The 14,766-nt window shown below is 43.0% G+C and overlaps 1 protein-coding gene across 6 annotated transcripts in view; it reads right to left on the minus strand.

Annotated features, from left to right (window-relative positions):
- Positions 1 to 14,766, minus strand: part of LOC128700231 (paired box protein Pax-6) — a 299,207-nt gene that overhangs the window by 73,957 nt on the left and 210,484 nt on the right. For all 6 annotated transcript variants that reach the window (XM_070100798.1, XM_070100797.1, XM_070100794.1 and 3 more), the window contains one exon: positions 12,166 to 12,470. In XM_070100798.1, the coding sequence (XP_069956899.1) occupies positions 12,166 to 12,470 (305 nt within the window). The remainder of the gene's footprint in view (positions 1 to 12,165; positions 12,471 to 14,766) is intronic.

Below are 14,766 nucleotides of genomic sequence, written 5' to 3' on the forward strand. Positions count from 1 at the left end.
CGTGCTGCAACATCACCAAGACTTAAATTAATCTACAATGATTTAATAAAGACAACATGAGTATAGTACTGTAGCTCCGAATGTGTAGCCACACACACACATACACACACACACACAGGATCCATACATGGCTTTAAGCAGAGGTATGATAAGCTCATGGTTCAGGGAGAGTGACCCAGTAGCGTCCAGTGAAGAGGCGGGGCCAGGAGCTATGAATCGACCCCTGCAACCACAACTAGTTGAGTACACACACGTACCCTAGTACTGTCAGACGTACCTCACTTTTTTTCATTCCATAACAAAACCACTGCATAATCTCATGGGTAACTATATGCATACATGGTTAGTGTTACATGTAACACTGGGGGGATAAATACACCCATGAACGATTACATATACACACAGGCTGTTACTGAACGACACACCCACAACAGAGGAAGGGTGAGCACTATCTGATCCACTAGCTAAAGTCTTCACGTCAATGGATACAGGACAGCTGCCAGAGATCTAGGAGAGAACAAATGTATTCTCAGTATTTCAGAAAGGAGACAGACGAGAGGTGCTAAACTACAGACCAGCATCACTGACATACTATGTATTAGTTTAATGGAGAAGATAATCAGGACAGTGGTGGAGTTCTTGAAGAGAAGTGGTATCATATACCAGCCCATCCTCTAACAGCATTTCACTGCTGCTAAAACAGTCAAACAGATGACTGTTCAAGACTCTGAAATTGTTATCTGGCTGTGTTTTCTAGTTCGCTCGGTGGATCCTCTTTTTCTATTCACATTTCAAAATCTACATGTACTTGTATTACTATTATTATTATTATCTTGCATTTTATTTGCAGTTTTTGTGATAAGATACCAGATATATTAAGCAAATTTTCCAAAATTTGCTTCTATCAGATAATTGAACTATACATATAAATCCATATGTACTCCTGTTAACCCTTTTGGGGCCTAGTTCCTAGGCCTTTTGTGTATCCATATGCTCTTGTGCTACCATCCACAGGATGGATATGGAGGTGCACAATAACCTAGCCACTTCGGTGGTAAAAATAAAAAAAAAATCTAATCTGGCGTTGTGGTAAGCTATACTTGGTTAATTTGTACTGATAGACGACAAACTAATTTAACCTAACACAAAAACATAAACAAAAAAATGCTGACTAAGAAGATTTGGAAAAAAAACTTTGAAAAATCTGACTGACGAATCTATCCCACAACAGTGACATATTAACTGTATAATCACTGGAAATTCCAGTTATTTCTTAAGACACTGGATAACATAAACATCCGACACGGGTTTGAGTGACAGTAGAAAGAGGAATAGGACTGCATATTCTTGGAGCGCAAGATGATGTTTGATGCTGCACCTCACAAGAAACAGAGACGAAAGCTTAATCAAGCAGGAATAACAGTGAATAGGAAGGTGCAACAAATTGAGTATTAGAGCCAGTGTTGTTTCTGGCTCTAACACCAGATGACTTACATACCAAAAAGTACAGATGAATCTCTGTTTACACGTAAATTTAATGGGGAGAATAAAAAAACGGTAAGGACAAGAAAAGACTATAGAGCACAAGAAAAGACTTCAGATAATAAGGAAAGTCTACAAAGGACAAGAAAAATTTACAAAGGACGAGAAAAGGCTATAAACGACAAGAAAAGACTGCAAATGGCAAAAAAAGACTACAAGGGACAATAAAAGACTACAAATGACAAGGATGCTAATGACCTGGACAAACTGCTGGACTGGTCAGTCAAGTGTTTGCTGCAAGTCAACCCCAACGAATGCAAGGTTATGAAAACCGGGGATAGTGAAAGAAGACCGGAAACTGAGAAACATTACCTGTTAGCCTCACTCAAGGAGGCAGCTCTAAAGGTAAGCACAGTGCCGAGCATATCACCAGAAGAGCACGTCAGTAGAATAATACCACGAAAAGTTGTCTGGGAAATCGAAGACTAGTTTCCAGAAATAGCATTTTAAAAATAGTATTTTAGGTTCATTTCAGAAATAGTATTTTAGGCTCATCTAGGAGTATGAAGCACTAGCATGGAACCATCACTTGATAAAGGCTACATTTTGCGTCGAAACAGTTTATTGTGCACTTTGTCTAGTCTGTAAACAGTAGCGGCTAGTTCATTGCTCACCAAATACATCCTATAGACGGCAGCGGCTAGTTTGCATACTCTATATCTATCCTGTAGCTGGTAGCTTATAGGGTGGATAAGGTTAACGAGGTAAGGAAGAGAACTCGGCAAGTGGCTGAGCCAAGAGTTGAGAGTCGACCCATATAACCACAAAAGAGGTGAGTACGTACACTCATGGGCGGATACATATGCCCTTGGGTGGTTACACACACCCACGAGTGGTTATATATACTTATGGGTTGTTACATATAACCACGAGAGGCAGTATAAACACCCATGGGAGGCACTGCATACACCCATGGGTGTCATTACATGCCCCCATGGCTGGTTACACCCCTGGGTGGCGCTACATCAAGCGTGGGCGGCAGTAATCAGGTTGAGGGGCCAGAGAACCACCCACTCCATTTAGGAAGTCGAAAGTAATTTTTCATGCCATCACCTCCAAGAGGGGTGCCAGGCCCTTCAAGAATTCACTCGCTCTCTCCTTCAAAACCAAAAGAATCCCTCCAAACTATATCTGGAAGCAACGAGAAACTAATAGGATTCCAAAACGCTCAAAATTCATCAAAAGTCCCCCAGTTTCAATGGTTTTAATAAGGCCACAGAAAAAGTTATGAAAGAAAGTGTGAAAAAGCGAGAAAGGGAGACGAAAGAGGAAAGGAAAATCACGAAGTCCAGTGATAAAAGTAATGGGTTGGGATCCCGAGGCTCCACCTCAGGGCTAATAAGTAAAAAGGCTTCGGGTTTAACAGAGGAACTAATCAGGTAATTGATTAGGGTGAGATTAAGCGCGTCAACGAGACAATTTCTCATGTAGTGATAAGTCGATCTCTAATACTGCCTCACTCACTCACTGCTCCCGCTGAAGAAATTACCTTGTTGGCAGTTTAAGAGGCAGTAACTTTCTCACAACGACAGCCAGGGAAAATTCATTATTTTTTGAAGATCAGTTCGTTATGAAGAACAAAAAGGCACAATATAATGACTGGAACAATACACAGATAACCCGCACACGACGTTTCGGTCCGTCTTGGACCCTTTACAAAGTCACAATGGTCCAAGACGGACCGACACATCGTCGTAAGCTGCTTTCTGTGTCCGGTTATTTGTGCATCAATTCGTTATTGTTGTTAATACTTTTAGCGAGTATTGGTGTTTCGTGTTATTTTAAATATTTGTTGAAGAACATTTACGGAATGTGTGTTAAGTATTTTAGGTTATTCTTCAGCGTTTATGATGTATTATATGTCAGGATTTATTACTAGTGAAAATGAGGTACATTAGCTTACGTCATGACGTAGCTGCTCCCCTGCTCTTAACGGTTCTTCATGAACACTCCTGACAAGCCTTAAACGCAAAAGTAAATATATCGTAATTTTGGTGCGAACTTCTTGCACACTGCTTGATTTTTTGTCTGGCAAAAACAGAGACGCTTGAGAAAGGTGATCTGCCAGCCCAGCGCCATTTGCCGTTTTCTATTAATCTCGCAGTGGGTGCATTAGGAAAATTGTTGCCACTGAGAAAAATGGTGTCCGCCTTGCTATTCACACCAAAATGTTCTCACCAGTTTGTAACGTGGCTGAGAAATCAATCTAGATAATTAGGACGAAGAATATCCTTCCGTCTCCGGTCTTGGGGAAGACAAATTCCTTACTGCGCAAGACTTTAATTTTTTATATATATTAAAAATAATTGAAATTGTGCGGCTATATATTTGAAGATGAGCTTTATTTAAGAAATCTACGTATGGTTTTACAAAGTAGTATATATTTTTGTAATGGATACGAATGCGTACAAATGCTCTCATACACGGGTGATAAATTATGAATATTTAATCTTGTGATAGTTACAATGTGGGAACACCCGCAGTGTGAGTCTACACGGTTCCGAGTGTTGCATTGTGGGAACAATGTCAGTCACACAGAATGTCTTTCACATAAAGAGGTAATGAGATGTATCAGCCAGGGCTGAGAAACTTCAGTAAGGCAATAAGGATATCAAGTATTCCACTCTAGCTTCAGTAACTAAAGCGGCTTGAAGGATTTCCAGCAGAGCTGAATTTGCTGTTACTTAGGATGGCCTCTCTCTCCATTGTTAGGCGAATTTGTCCCTTCTAGTTGTCTTCCCTAGGGAATACAACTCCTCCCTAAATATGAGTTGTTTCCCCTCTAGCGTAGCGGTTCTTAACCAGGGAGACAGGACATCCTCCTAGGGCGACGTAATTTCCAAGGGACGTGAACCCAGAACAAAAGTGAGGAATTTATTGCGTATTTGCGATTTTCTTCTTAAACAGACTCTTTTAAATAGTTAAAAATAATAAAATTAAAAAGGAAACTACTTTCTCAGTTCTCCTATTTCAATAAACAGGACTTTTATAATGTTTACATTTAGAGTTTAATGTGAAGAAGAGGACCAACTGCGACAGGGGCGCGACCCCGAAATTGGTTAATTCACTGCTCTACTCGAGGCTCTAAACTTGAGGGTCGCCAACTGCAGTCTTTATATTTATATTTGTGGTAATTTTTCAGTCAGTATCAAGTGTTCTAAGATGTTAAGGTCATTTATTGTTATAAATATCATTGTCTAGAACGAACAGAAACGTTGTCTAGGACGAACAGAAATGTCGTCTTATATTTCCTCCCGAAACTGTGCGTTAGTTATATAAATAAATCCTCAGAATATTACCACAGTGCCTCGACTCTCAGATTTCGTATCAAGTTAATCTTACAAAAAACACATCCATACAACTGACGGTAATTACGCTCGAGTCTCATACACACTATTCGTTAGACCCCCAGTGACAATACCATGAGAGAAGGAGAACATATTGTTAATCCGAGGGTTGTAGAGCTGCGGGAACCTCACTGCCAGGGCCTGCCTTTGAGACCAGCCAGTGTTGATATACCCTTCATTGTTTCCCAGGCTGGACCACCCGCTGTCACCTGACAACCAATCTGACATATTGACCTGAGTGAATTGTTGTGACAGCGACTCTCACTTGTTTCACAACAATGCGCAGGAATGCAAGGGAGAAGGAGTGGGAAGGGAGGAGGAGATAGAAGGGGAACAGGACGAGGAAGGGGAGAGAAAGGGAAGAGAGAGAGAAAAGGAAGAGGAGGGAGAATGGAGAAAAAACGAGAAGGGGAGAAGGGGGTTACTCTGGCTCCATTACTAATTTTCAAATGATGGCTTCTCTTTGATTACCTTTTAATCTGTAGGCGCTTCATGACCCGTACGGGTTTTTCACTTCCTCATTAATAATAATGGGATAAGATGCTGCAGGAGGAAACGAGGGAATGGGCAGATGAACAGATGAAAGAAAATTTCAATGACTACGTGAATTTATGAATATATGAATAAGCTAGAGGATGAATAATTAAATGAATTAACAGACGGCAGATGAAGTCACAAATGAATGACTGGTACTGGAAGAGAAGACCGATACGATTATGGACATAATTTTTGCTGTGATCTTTCTTGTTCTGAGTTAAGATAGTTCTACGTATTATCAGGTGTTTATAGTTGTTGTTTTTATTAACTAATTTCATCCCCCTGTTTATTGTGTGTTAAATATATTTTGTGTCTGGGTGCTGAATGACCTAAGTAGTCTAAGTGCACCGTAAGTGTCGCGACTATTACTACTACTAATACTACCTTACTACTTGAGTTGTGGCAAGATTTCTGAGTTACAGACGAACAATAGTGATCACTATAATACACCATCCAGGAGTAAATACGCCTTCTTTTGTATTCAATAAAATTGGATACATCAGCATTTGATAGTTACACAGTGGGAAATTAGTCACTTTTTTGGGGGGGTTATCCAAAGTAATTTACACGTTAAATTATGCAGTACAAGGGGGAGTTGAATGATAGCTCTAGGCCTTTCGTGTTGCAATCAGGGGAACGTTCCCCTGAACTAAACTGCTTGGACTTCCTACTTGTAACATTGCAAGCTCTGGATGTGTTGATTGAAACACGAAAGGCCTAGAGCTATCAGTCAACCTCCCCTGTGGTTGTTTTGCACGTTAAACTGTATATGATAATTGTACTTATGTGTACCTGTGTCTCAGAAAACTTACTAATACAAGCTGAATATGTTGCCATGGCATATTCCATCACACAGGATGTCACACACAGGATGTCACATACAGGATGTGTCATACAGGATGTGTCATACACAGGATGTCACACACAGGATGTGTCACATACAGGATGTGTCACACACAGGGTGTTACACACAGGGTGTCACACACAGGGTGTAACACAGGATGTCACACACAGGGTGTCACACACAGGATGTCACATACAGGGTGTCACACACAGGGTGTCACACAGGATGTTTCACACACAGAATGTGTCACACACAGAATGTGTCACACACAGGATGTGTCACACACAGCATGTTACACACAGAATGTGTCACACACAGGATGTGTCACACACAGGATGTGTCACACAGTGTTGAAATGTGTCAGCCTGAGTTGGAAGATATCGCCGAGTATTTCAATAAAGGTTCATCAGCAATGGTAGCTTCAAGAACAGACTCCAGGAGAAGAGGTGACACACCTCACGTCCTTGAAAGAGTGAAGGACCATGGAACAGCATGATGTTACAGCTAGTTTACTGAGGAAAAATACTAGGATTCAGGGGACACAGATGGAAACTAATCGCCTGAGTCAGACTCTGTTGGAAATCTTATTAAAAGTTGAGAATCCTCCCCTTAAGTGGATCAAAACTGATTGCTTCCCATTCTATAGGGACCGTATAATCCCTACGGATGTAGCGCTTCCCCAGTATTATTATTATTGAGGGGGTAGTAAAGAGGTGAAAGAAAAGTTTTAGAAGGCTTTTACTTACAAGCAGAGAGCTTTTGTTTACGAGCAGAGCTTTTATTTACAAGCAGAGAGTTTTATTAGATCTAAGGTATACTATGTATTAGTCTAAGGTATGCTATTAAATTCTAAGGTATACTACCCCCATCTCCCATGATGTCACGCATAAAAGTGAACTTACTGATGAGAACATTTGATACACAGTCGCATGGTCCTAGATTTGATTTCCCGGCACACACACACACAAGGACACACCAAGCAGGGATAACAGGGAAGGCACTATAATGGATCAGGGAATACTTGTCAGGAAGACAGCAGCGAGTAATGGTACGTGGCGAGTTGTCAGAGTGGGCACCTGTGACCAGCGGGGTCCCACAGGGGTCAGTCCTAGGACCAGTGCTATTTCTGGTATTTGTAAACGACATGACGGAAGGAATAGACTCCGAAGTGTCCCTGTTTGCAGATGACGTGAAGTTGATGAGAAGAATTCATTCGATCGAAGACCAGGCAGAACTACAAAGGGATCTGGACAGGCTGCAGACCTGGTCCAGCAATTGACTCCTGGAGTTCAACTCCACCAAGTGCAAAGTCATGAAGATTGGGGAAGGGCAAAGAAGACCGCAGATGGAGTATAGTCTAGGGGGCCAGAGACTACAAACCTCGCTCAAGGAAAAAGATCTTGGGGTGAATATAACACCACGCACATCTCCTGAAGCGCACATCAACCAAATAATTGCTGCAGCATATGGGCGCCTAGCAAACCTCAGAACAGTATTCCGACATCTTAATAAGGAATCGTTCAGGACCCTGTACACCGTCTACGTTAAGCCCATATTGGAGTATGCGGCACCAGTTTGGAAACCACACCTAGCCAAGCACGTAAAGAAACTAGAGAAAGTGCAAAGGTTTGCAACAAGACTAGTTCCATAGCTAAGAGGTATGTCCTACGAGAAGAGGTTAAGGGAAATCAACCTGACGACACTGGAGGACAGGAGAGATAGGGGGGACATGATAACGACATACAAAATACTGAGAGGAATTGACAAGGTGGACAAAGACAGGATGTTCCAGAGATGGGACACAGCAACAAGGGGACACAGTTGGAAGTTAAAGACACAGATGAATCACAGGGATGTTAGGAAGTATTTCTTCAGCCACAGAGTAGTCAGGAAGTGGAATAATTTGGAAAGCGATGTAGTGGAGGCAGGATCCATACATAGCTTTAAGCAGAGGTATGATAAAGCTCACGGTTCAGGGCGAATGACCTAGTAGCGACCAGTGAAGAGGTGGGGCCTGGAGCTTGGACTCGACCCCTGCAACATCAACCAGGTGAGTACACACACACACGGGCAAATTTCCTAAAATTCCTACTGCCTCTGCCCACTCAGCAGCACAAAAACAATTAGCCCGTTGTTAGTCGATAATTATGGTCTCATTAACTTTATAAGTGTGTAAGAAACCTATATTACTGTTGGAAAAACAATCCTGCGCAAGACAACGCTAGTCGGTCTTAAGACAACGCTAGTCGTGCTTAAGACAACGCTAGTCATGCGTAAGGCAACGCTAGTCGTGTTTAAGACAACGCTAGTCGTGCGTAAGGCAACGCCAATCCTGCGCAAGACAACGCTAGTCGTCCGTAAGGCAACGCTAGTCGTGCGTAAGGCAACGCTAGTCGTGCGTAAGGCAACGTTAATCGTGCTTAAGACAACGTTAGTCGTGCTTAAAACAACGCTAGTCGTGCTTAAGACAACGCTAGTCGTGCGTAAGGCAACGCTATTCGTGCGTAAGACAACACTAGTGCGTAAGGCAACGTTAGTCGTGCGTAAGACAACACTAGTGCGTAAGGCAACGTTAGTCGTGCGTAAGACAACACTAGTGCGTAAGGCAACGCTAGTCGTGCTTAAGACAACGCTAGTCATGCGTAAGGCAACGCTAGTCGTGCGTAAGACAACGCTAGTGCGTAAGGCAACGCTAGTCCTGCGTAAGACAACGCTAGTGCGTAAGGCAACGCTAGTCGTGCATAAGACAACACTAGTGCGTAAGGCAACGCTAGTCGTGCGTAAGACAACACTAGTGCGTAAGGCAACGCTAGTCGTGTTTAAGACAACACTAGTGCGTAAGGCAACGCTAGTCGTGCGTAAGACAACACTAGTGCGTAAGGCAACGTTAGTCGTGCGTAAGACAACACTAGTGCGTAAGGCAACGCTAGTCGTGCGTAAGACAACACTAGTGCGTAAGGCAACGCTAGTCGTGCGTAAGACAACACTAGTGCGTAAGGCAACGCTAGTCGTGCGTAAGACAACACTAGTGCGTAAGGCAACGTTAGTCGAGCGTAAGACAATGTCAGTCGTGCGTAAGACAACACTAGTCGTACGTAAGACATCAGTCGTGCGTACGACAACTATTCGTACGTAAGACAACACTAGTCGTGCGTAAGACAACACTCCAGTTCTGTGTAAGACAACACTCCAGTTCTGTGTAAGACAACACTCCAGTTCTGTGTAAGACAACACTCCAGTTCTGTGTAAGACAACACTCCAGTTCTGTGTAAGACAACACTCCAGTTCTGTGTAAGACAACACTCCAGTTCTGTGTAAGACAACACTCCAGTTCTGTGTAAGACAACACTCCAGTCCTGTGTAAGACAACACTCCAGTTCTGTGTAAGACAACACTCCAGTCCTGTGTAAGACAACACTCCAGTTCTGTGTAAGACAACACTCCAGTTCTGTGTAAGACAATAATCCAGTCCTGTGTAAGACAACACTCCAGTTCTGTGTAAGACAACACTCCAGTCCTGTGTAAGACAACACTCCAGTTCTGTGTAAGACAACACTCCAGTCCTGTGTAAGACAACACTCCAGTTCTGTGTAAGACAACACTCCAGTCCTGTGTAAGACAACACTCCAGTTCTGTGTAAGACAACACTCCAGTTCTGTGTAAGACAATAATCCATTCCTGTGTAAGACAACACTCCAGTTCTGTGTAAGACAACACTCCAGTCCTGTGTAAGACAACACTCCAGTTCTGTGTAAGACAATAATCCAGTCCTGTGTAAGACAACACTCCAGTTCTGTGTAAGACAATAATCCAGTCCTGTGTAAAACAACACTCCAGTCCTGTGTAAGACAACACTCCAGTCCTGTGTAAGACAACACTCCAGTTCTGTGTAAGACAACACTCCAGTTCTGTGTAAGACAACACTCCAGTTCTGTGTAAGACAACACTCCAGTTCTGTGTAAGACAATAATCCAGTCCTGTGTAAGACAACACTCCAGTTCTGTGTAAGACAATAATCCAGTCCTGTGTAAGACAACACTCCAGTTCTGTGTAAGACAATAATCCAGTCCTGTGTAAGACAACACTCCAGTTCTATGAAAGACAACACTCCAGTTCTGTGTAAGACATCACTCCAGTCCAGCGTAACTAATCTCCAGTACCTGTTGGAATTATTTAAGTGTCGAATAAAAGGTATTCGCGTACCTAGTGTTGTTAAAAATGTCGACCAGCTCCTGGGTACCTATTTGCAGTAGGAGTAAGAGACCTGGCCATCCTTCACTACCCCAGGATCGATCCCGCATCCTTCAGTTATAACTGACTGTCAGACAGAAAGTTGATGTGCACTACCAAGAGTTGCGCGCGCGCGCGCGCACAAACACACACACAAACACACACACACACACACACACACACACACACACACACACACACACACACACACACACACACACACACACACGCACACATACACGCACACACATACACACACACACACATACACACAGACATACACATACACACACACACACACACACACACACACACACACACACACACACACACACACACACACACACACACACACACACACACACACACACACACACACACACACAGCCAGGAGCTTAGCTTCGATTCCCACAAACAAAATCTCAATTCGCTCACAGATACACGCTGTTGATTTTATCAGTAGTAGCAATTGCAGTAGGAGCAGTTGATGTAATATCTGCTGCAACACTAAACGTAGTGATGGTTATATGGGATGGCCTCGACAAGTTAAACTAGCGGAAAATTGTTGCACATGTTGCAAACTAATGAGAAGTGTGTGCAAGTATAAAGTAGGTCTCTCTTTCTGAGAGCCACTGGGTGGCGTCACCAGGCTACCTTACTCGGGGAAAACTTCCTCTTATTAACCCTTTTGCTACTATTTGCAAATTTGTATAGCTCTTGATGACGCTCGGACACGCTTGAAAGATCTTGAGCTGAAGATTTCCATCCCCCGTGGCTTGTCTTGCATTATTAATATCGTCTGTTTGCGACTGTAATTGGATTGTACACACCCACACACACACACACACACACACACACACACACACACACACACACACACACACAAGCACGTTAAGAAATAAGAGAAAGTGAAAATGTTTGCGACAAGGTTAGTTCCAGAGCTAAGGGGAATGCCCTACGAAGGAAGGTTAAGCGAAATTGGCCTGACGACACTGGAGGACAGGAGGGTTAGGGGAGACATAATAACGACATACAAAAATACTGCGTGGAGTAGACAAGGTGGACAGAGACGGTGTTCCAGAGAGGGGACACAGAAACAAGGGGGGTCACTCTTTGAAGTTGAAGACTCAGATGAGCCACAGGGATGTTAGGAAGCATTTCTTCAGTCAGAGTGGTCAGGAAGGGGAACAGTCTGGCGAGTGATGTAGTGGAGGCAGGAACCATATATAGCTTTAAGACGAGGTATGATAAGCTAATGGAGCAGGGAGAGAGGACCTAGTAGCGTTCAGTGAAGAGGCGGGGCCAGGAGCCGAGTCTCGACCCCTGCAAGTACAATTAGGTGAGTACACACAGTAGGGCTCCCTTAATTTTAGTGCTTGTGGGCGTAATGAGTATAATAATAAAGGTTAGTTACTGTGACAGGGTCAGTGAACAACCCCACAAGCGAGAAACAAGGACCCAGTAGCGAACAGCGAAGAGATGGGGGCCAGGAGCTGTGAATCGATATAACATAAGCTGTGAATCAATATAACATAAACACACAGTATAACACACACATACGGTAACACACACACAATATAACAACAATACTGTAACACAATATAAGACACAACTGTAACGCCAACACCTTAACATCGCACAATAACATAACAGTACAAGACTAACCACTGCGTTCGGGGCCAAGTCGACTGCCCATTCAGGAGTCTTAACTTGTCGTACATGGGTTCCTGCGTGGGCGTGGGCGTGGGCGTATTGGAATTGCTGCTACTTGTTGAGTTGCCACCGCCCACGCCCATCGTCTGACTGCTGCCGCCGCCACCGCCCGCCGCCGCCGCTGCCGCCGCCGCTGTTACACAGCCGCCAGCGGGACCTCCAGCGCCTGCAGCGGCTGATCCTGAAGGAGGTGTGGGGGAGGTACCAGCTGTTTCCTTTGTGGTAATGTTGCGTAGGACTCTGTTGATGGATGACACCTGTGGGAGGAGATGTGTATACCTGTCAGACCTGTGTGAGAAAACGTGTATACCTGTCAGACCTGTGGGAGGAGACGTATACCTGTCAGACCTGTGGGAGGAGACGTGTATACCTGTCACCTGTAGATGTATATACTCGTCATACCTGTGGGAAGAGACGTGTATACCGTTCAGACCTGTGGGAGGAGATGTGTATTCCTGTCAGACCTGTGGGAGATGTTTAAACCTGTCTGATGTGTGGGAGATGGGTACGTCTGTCAGACCTGTGGGAGATGGGTGCATCTGTCAGACCTGTGGGAGATGGGTACATCTGTCAGACCTGTGGTAGATGATGTCTATATCTGTCAGACCTGAGGGAGATGATGTATACACACTGTGGACCCGAGGTTCATCTCTCATACTGCATCAAAGAGGAGAGATGCTAAACATCACACTTGGTCTCTCCTGCCTGGTGACCAGAGAGTTTGAGTATCAATCAGTAGTCTCAAATTTTGGGACGTCCTCTTTTCCCCTTATAATACATAAAGAACCCGCACACAGGAGAGTGGAGCTTATAACGACGTTTCGGTCTTGTATTTTGTAAATGGTCCAAGTCGGACCGAAGCGTCGCTTCTCTCTATGTGCGGATTCTTTGTTTATTGTTTAATTCACGGTATTGTGCCATTTTGTTCTCCCATAAGTTTTGTAAGAAGAAGAATTGTGTTGGATAGTCATCCTCTACAGGAATATTATATACGGGCAGTATTAATGCAGGCTTAAAGTCATACTTTGCAGTATTTTTATCTAGGTTCGTGGTCAGATATTTCGACCCCTTCAGGGGGTCACCCACCATGGGTTGAGACGAGGCTCCTGGGGAAGGGAAGATTAATGTCAGTATACCCTTACTTATCCAAGGTAACTGTCTGATTTATATCCATCTCTTATTAGGTATATATAATTTATTATTGTAAGTAAACATAACCTGAGTCACAGTAATTTGTCAAGAATCAGTGTGCTTCCTTTTTCCTAAACACTACTTAATTTAAACTATCCATGTTGCTATGTATAAATTTTACCTTTTTTCTATACATGTATGATTTTCGTTTTTTTTTTTATACTACCATTAAATACTCATAGCATTATTGCTGTGAGACCGGTATGAGATAATGCTACTCGACCTAGAGTCGCTTCCTTGAACACATCTACCTGGACTTCCTACTCGTTTCCGCAACACTGCAGCCTCCTGTGTTGCAACACGAAAGGCCTAAAGCTATCATTCAACCCTCTCGTTGTTGTTTTGCATCTTGTATCACTTGTTCAAAATTTTCGCAGTAATATATATATATATATATATATATATATATATATATATATATATATATATATATATATATATATATATATATATATATATATATATATATATGTGTGTGTGTGTGTGTAATACATATACATTCATATAATCACACCCATGACCACTGACCATTGCCATATTCATGGTTTAAATAAATTTTAGCCAATTCTTTAATTTCATTCTCAGATACTTTGAAATAGTTCATTTTTTTGTGATTTATGCCGTTATTAACGTAAGGCAAAAATCACTTGTACGTATTTACACCCTCGTGGTGTGGCACTTGTTGTATTTACACCCTCGTGGTGTGGCACTTGTATTTACACCCTCGTGTTGTAGCACAAGGGTGTTAATACAACAGGTGATGTATAACCCTCGTTGCACATCACTTGTTGCATTCATACCTTCGTGAAATGACATTTGTTGTATTAACATTGTTGATGCGTGGCACTTTTGTTCATTACCACGTGTGTCATACACTACATTCCTCCCCCACAATGTCCTGCGCCCACTACCCTTCCATTATTTAATAACATGTGTAAGAGTACAAACAGTCGCAACACGACGTCTGTACGTGATTGAAACTTCTTTTGTAAGGTGTCCAACCCACCCTGAGTGGTCGGTGATCCCCCTCTGAGACTCTCCTTTGTCGCCCCACCGCTGCTGACATCCACACAATGATCTCCTTCACAATATCCTCCTAGACGTGAGTGTGAGAACTACCTTTGACTGGATTGGTGGTGGTGTGGGTGGAGATGGTGGTGATGTAATTTTTCTTAATTTAACTAAATTGGATGCATCGTCAATGTGCTCCTACCTTATATAATGCGTGACTGACATGATGGGGAATAGAAACTAGCCATTTTCCATCCTACAGGATGGATTTCCCTCTGTCGTATTCCTTCATCAGAGATGGGGGTCCTGATCATTTTCCATCACATAGGATGGGTTCCCTAGTCATTTTCC

Source organism: Cherax quadricarinatus, chromosome 74 (assembly GCF_038502225.1).
Source record: "Cherax quadricarinatus isolate ZL_2023a chromosome 74, ASM3850222v1, whole genome shotgun sequence".
NCBI classification, from domain to species: Eukaryota; Metazoa; Arthropoda; class Malacostraca; order Decapoda; family Parastacidae; genus Cherax; species Cherax quadricarinatus.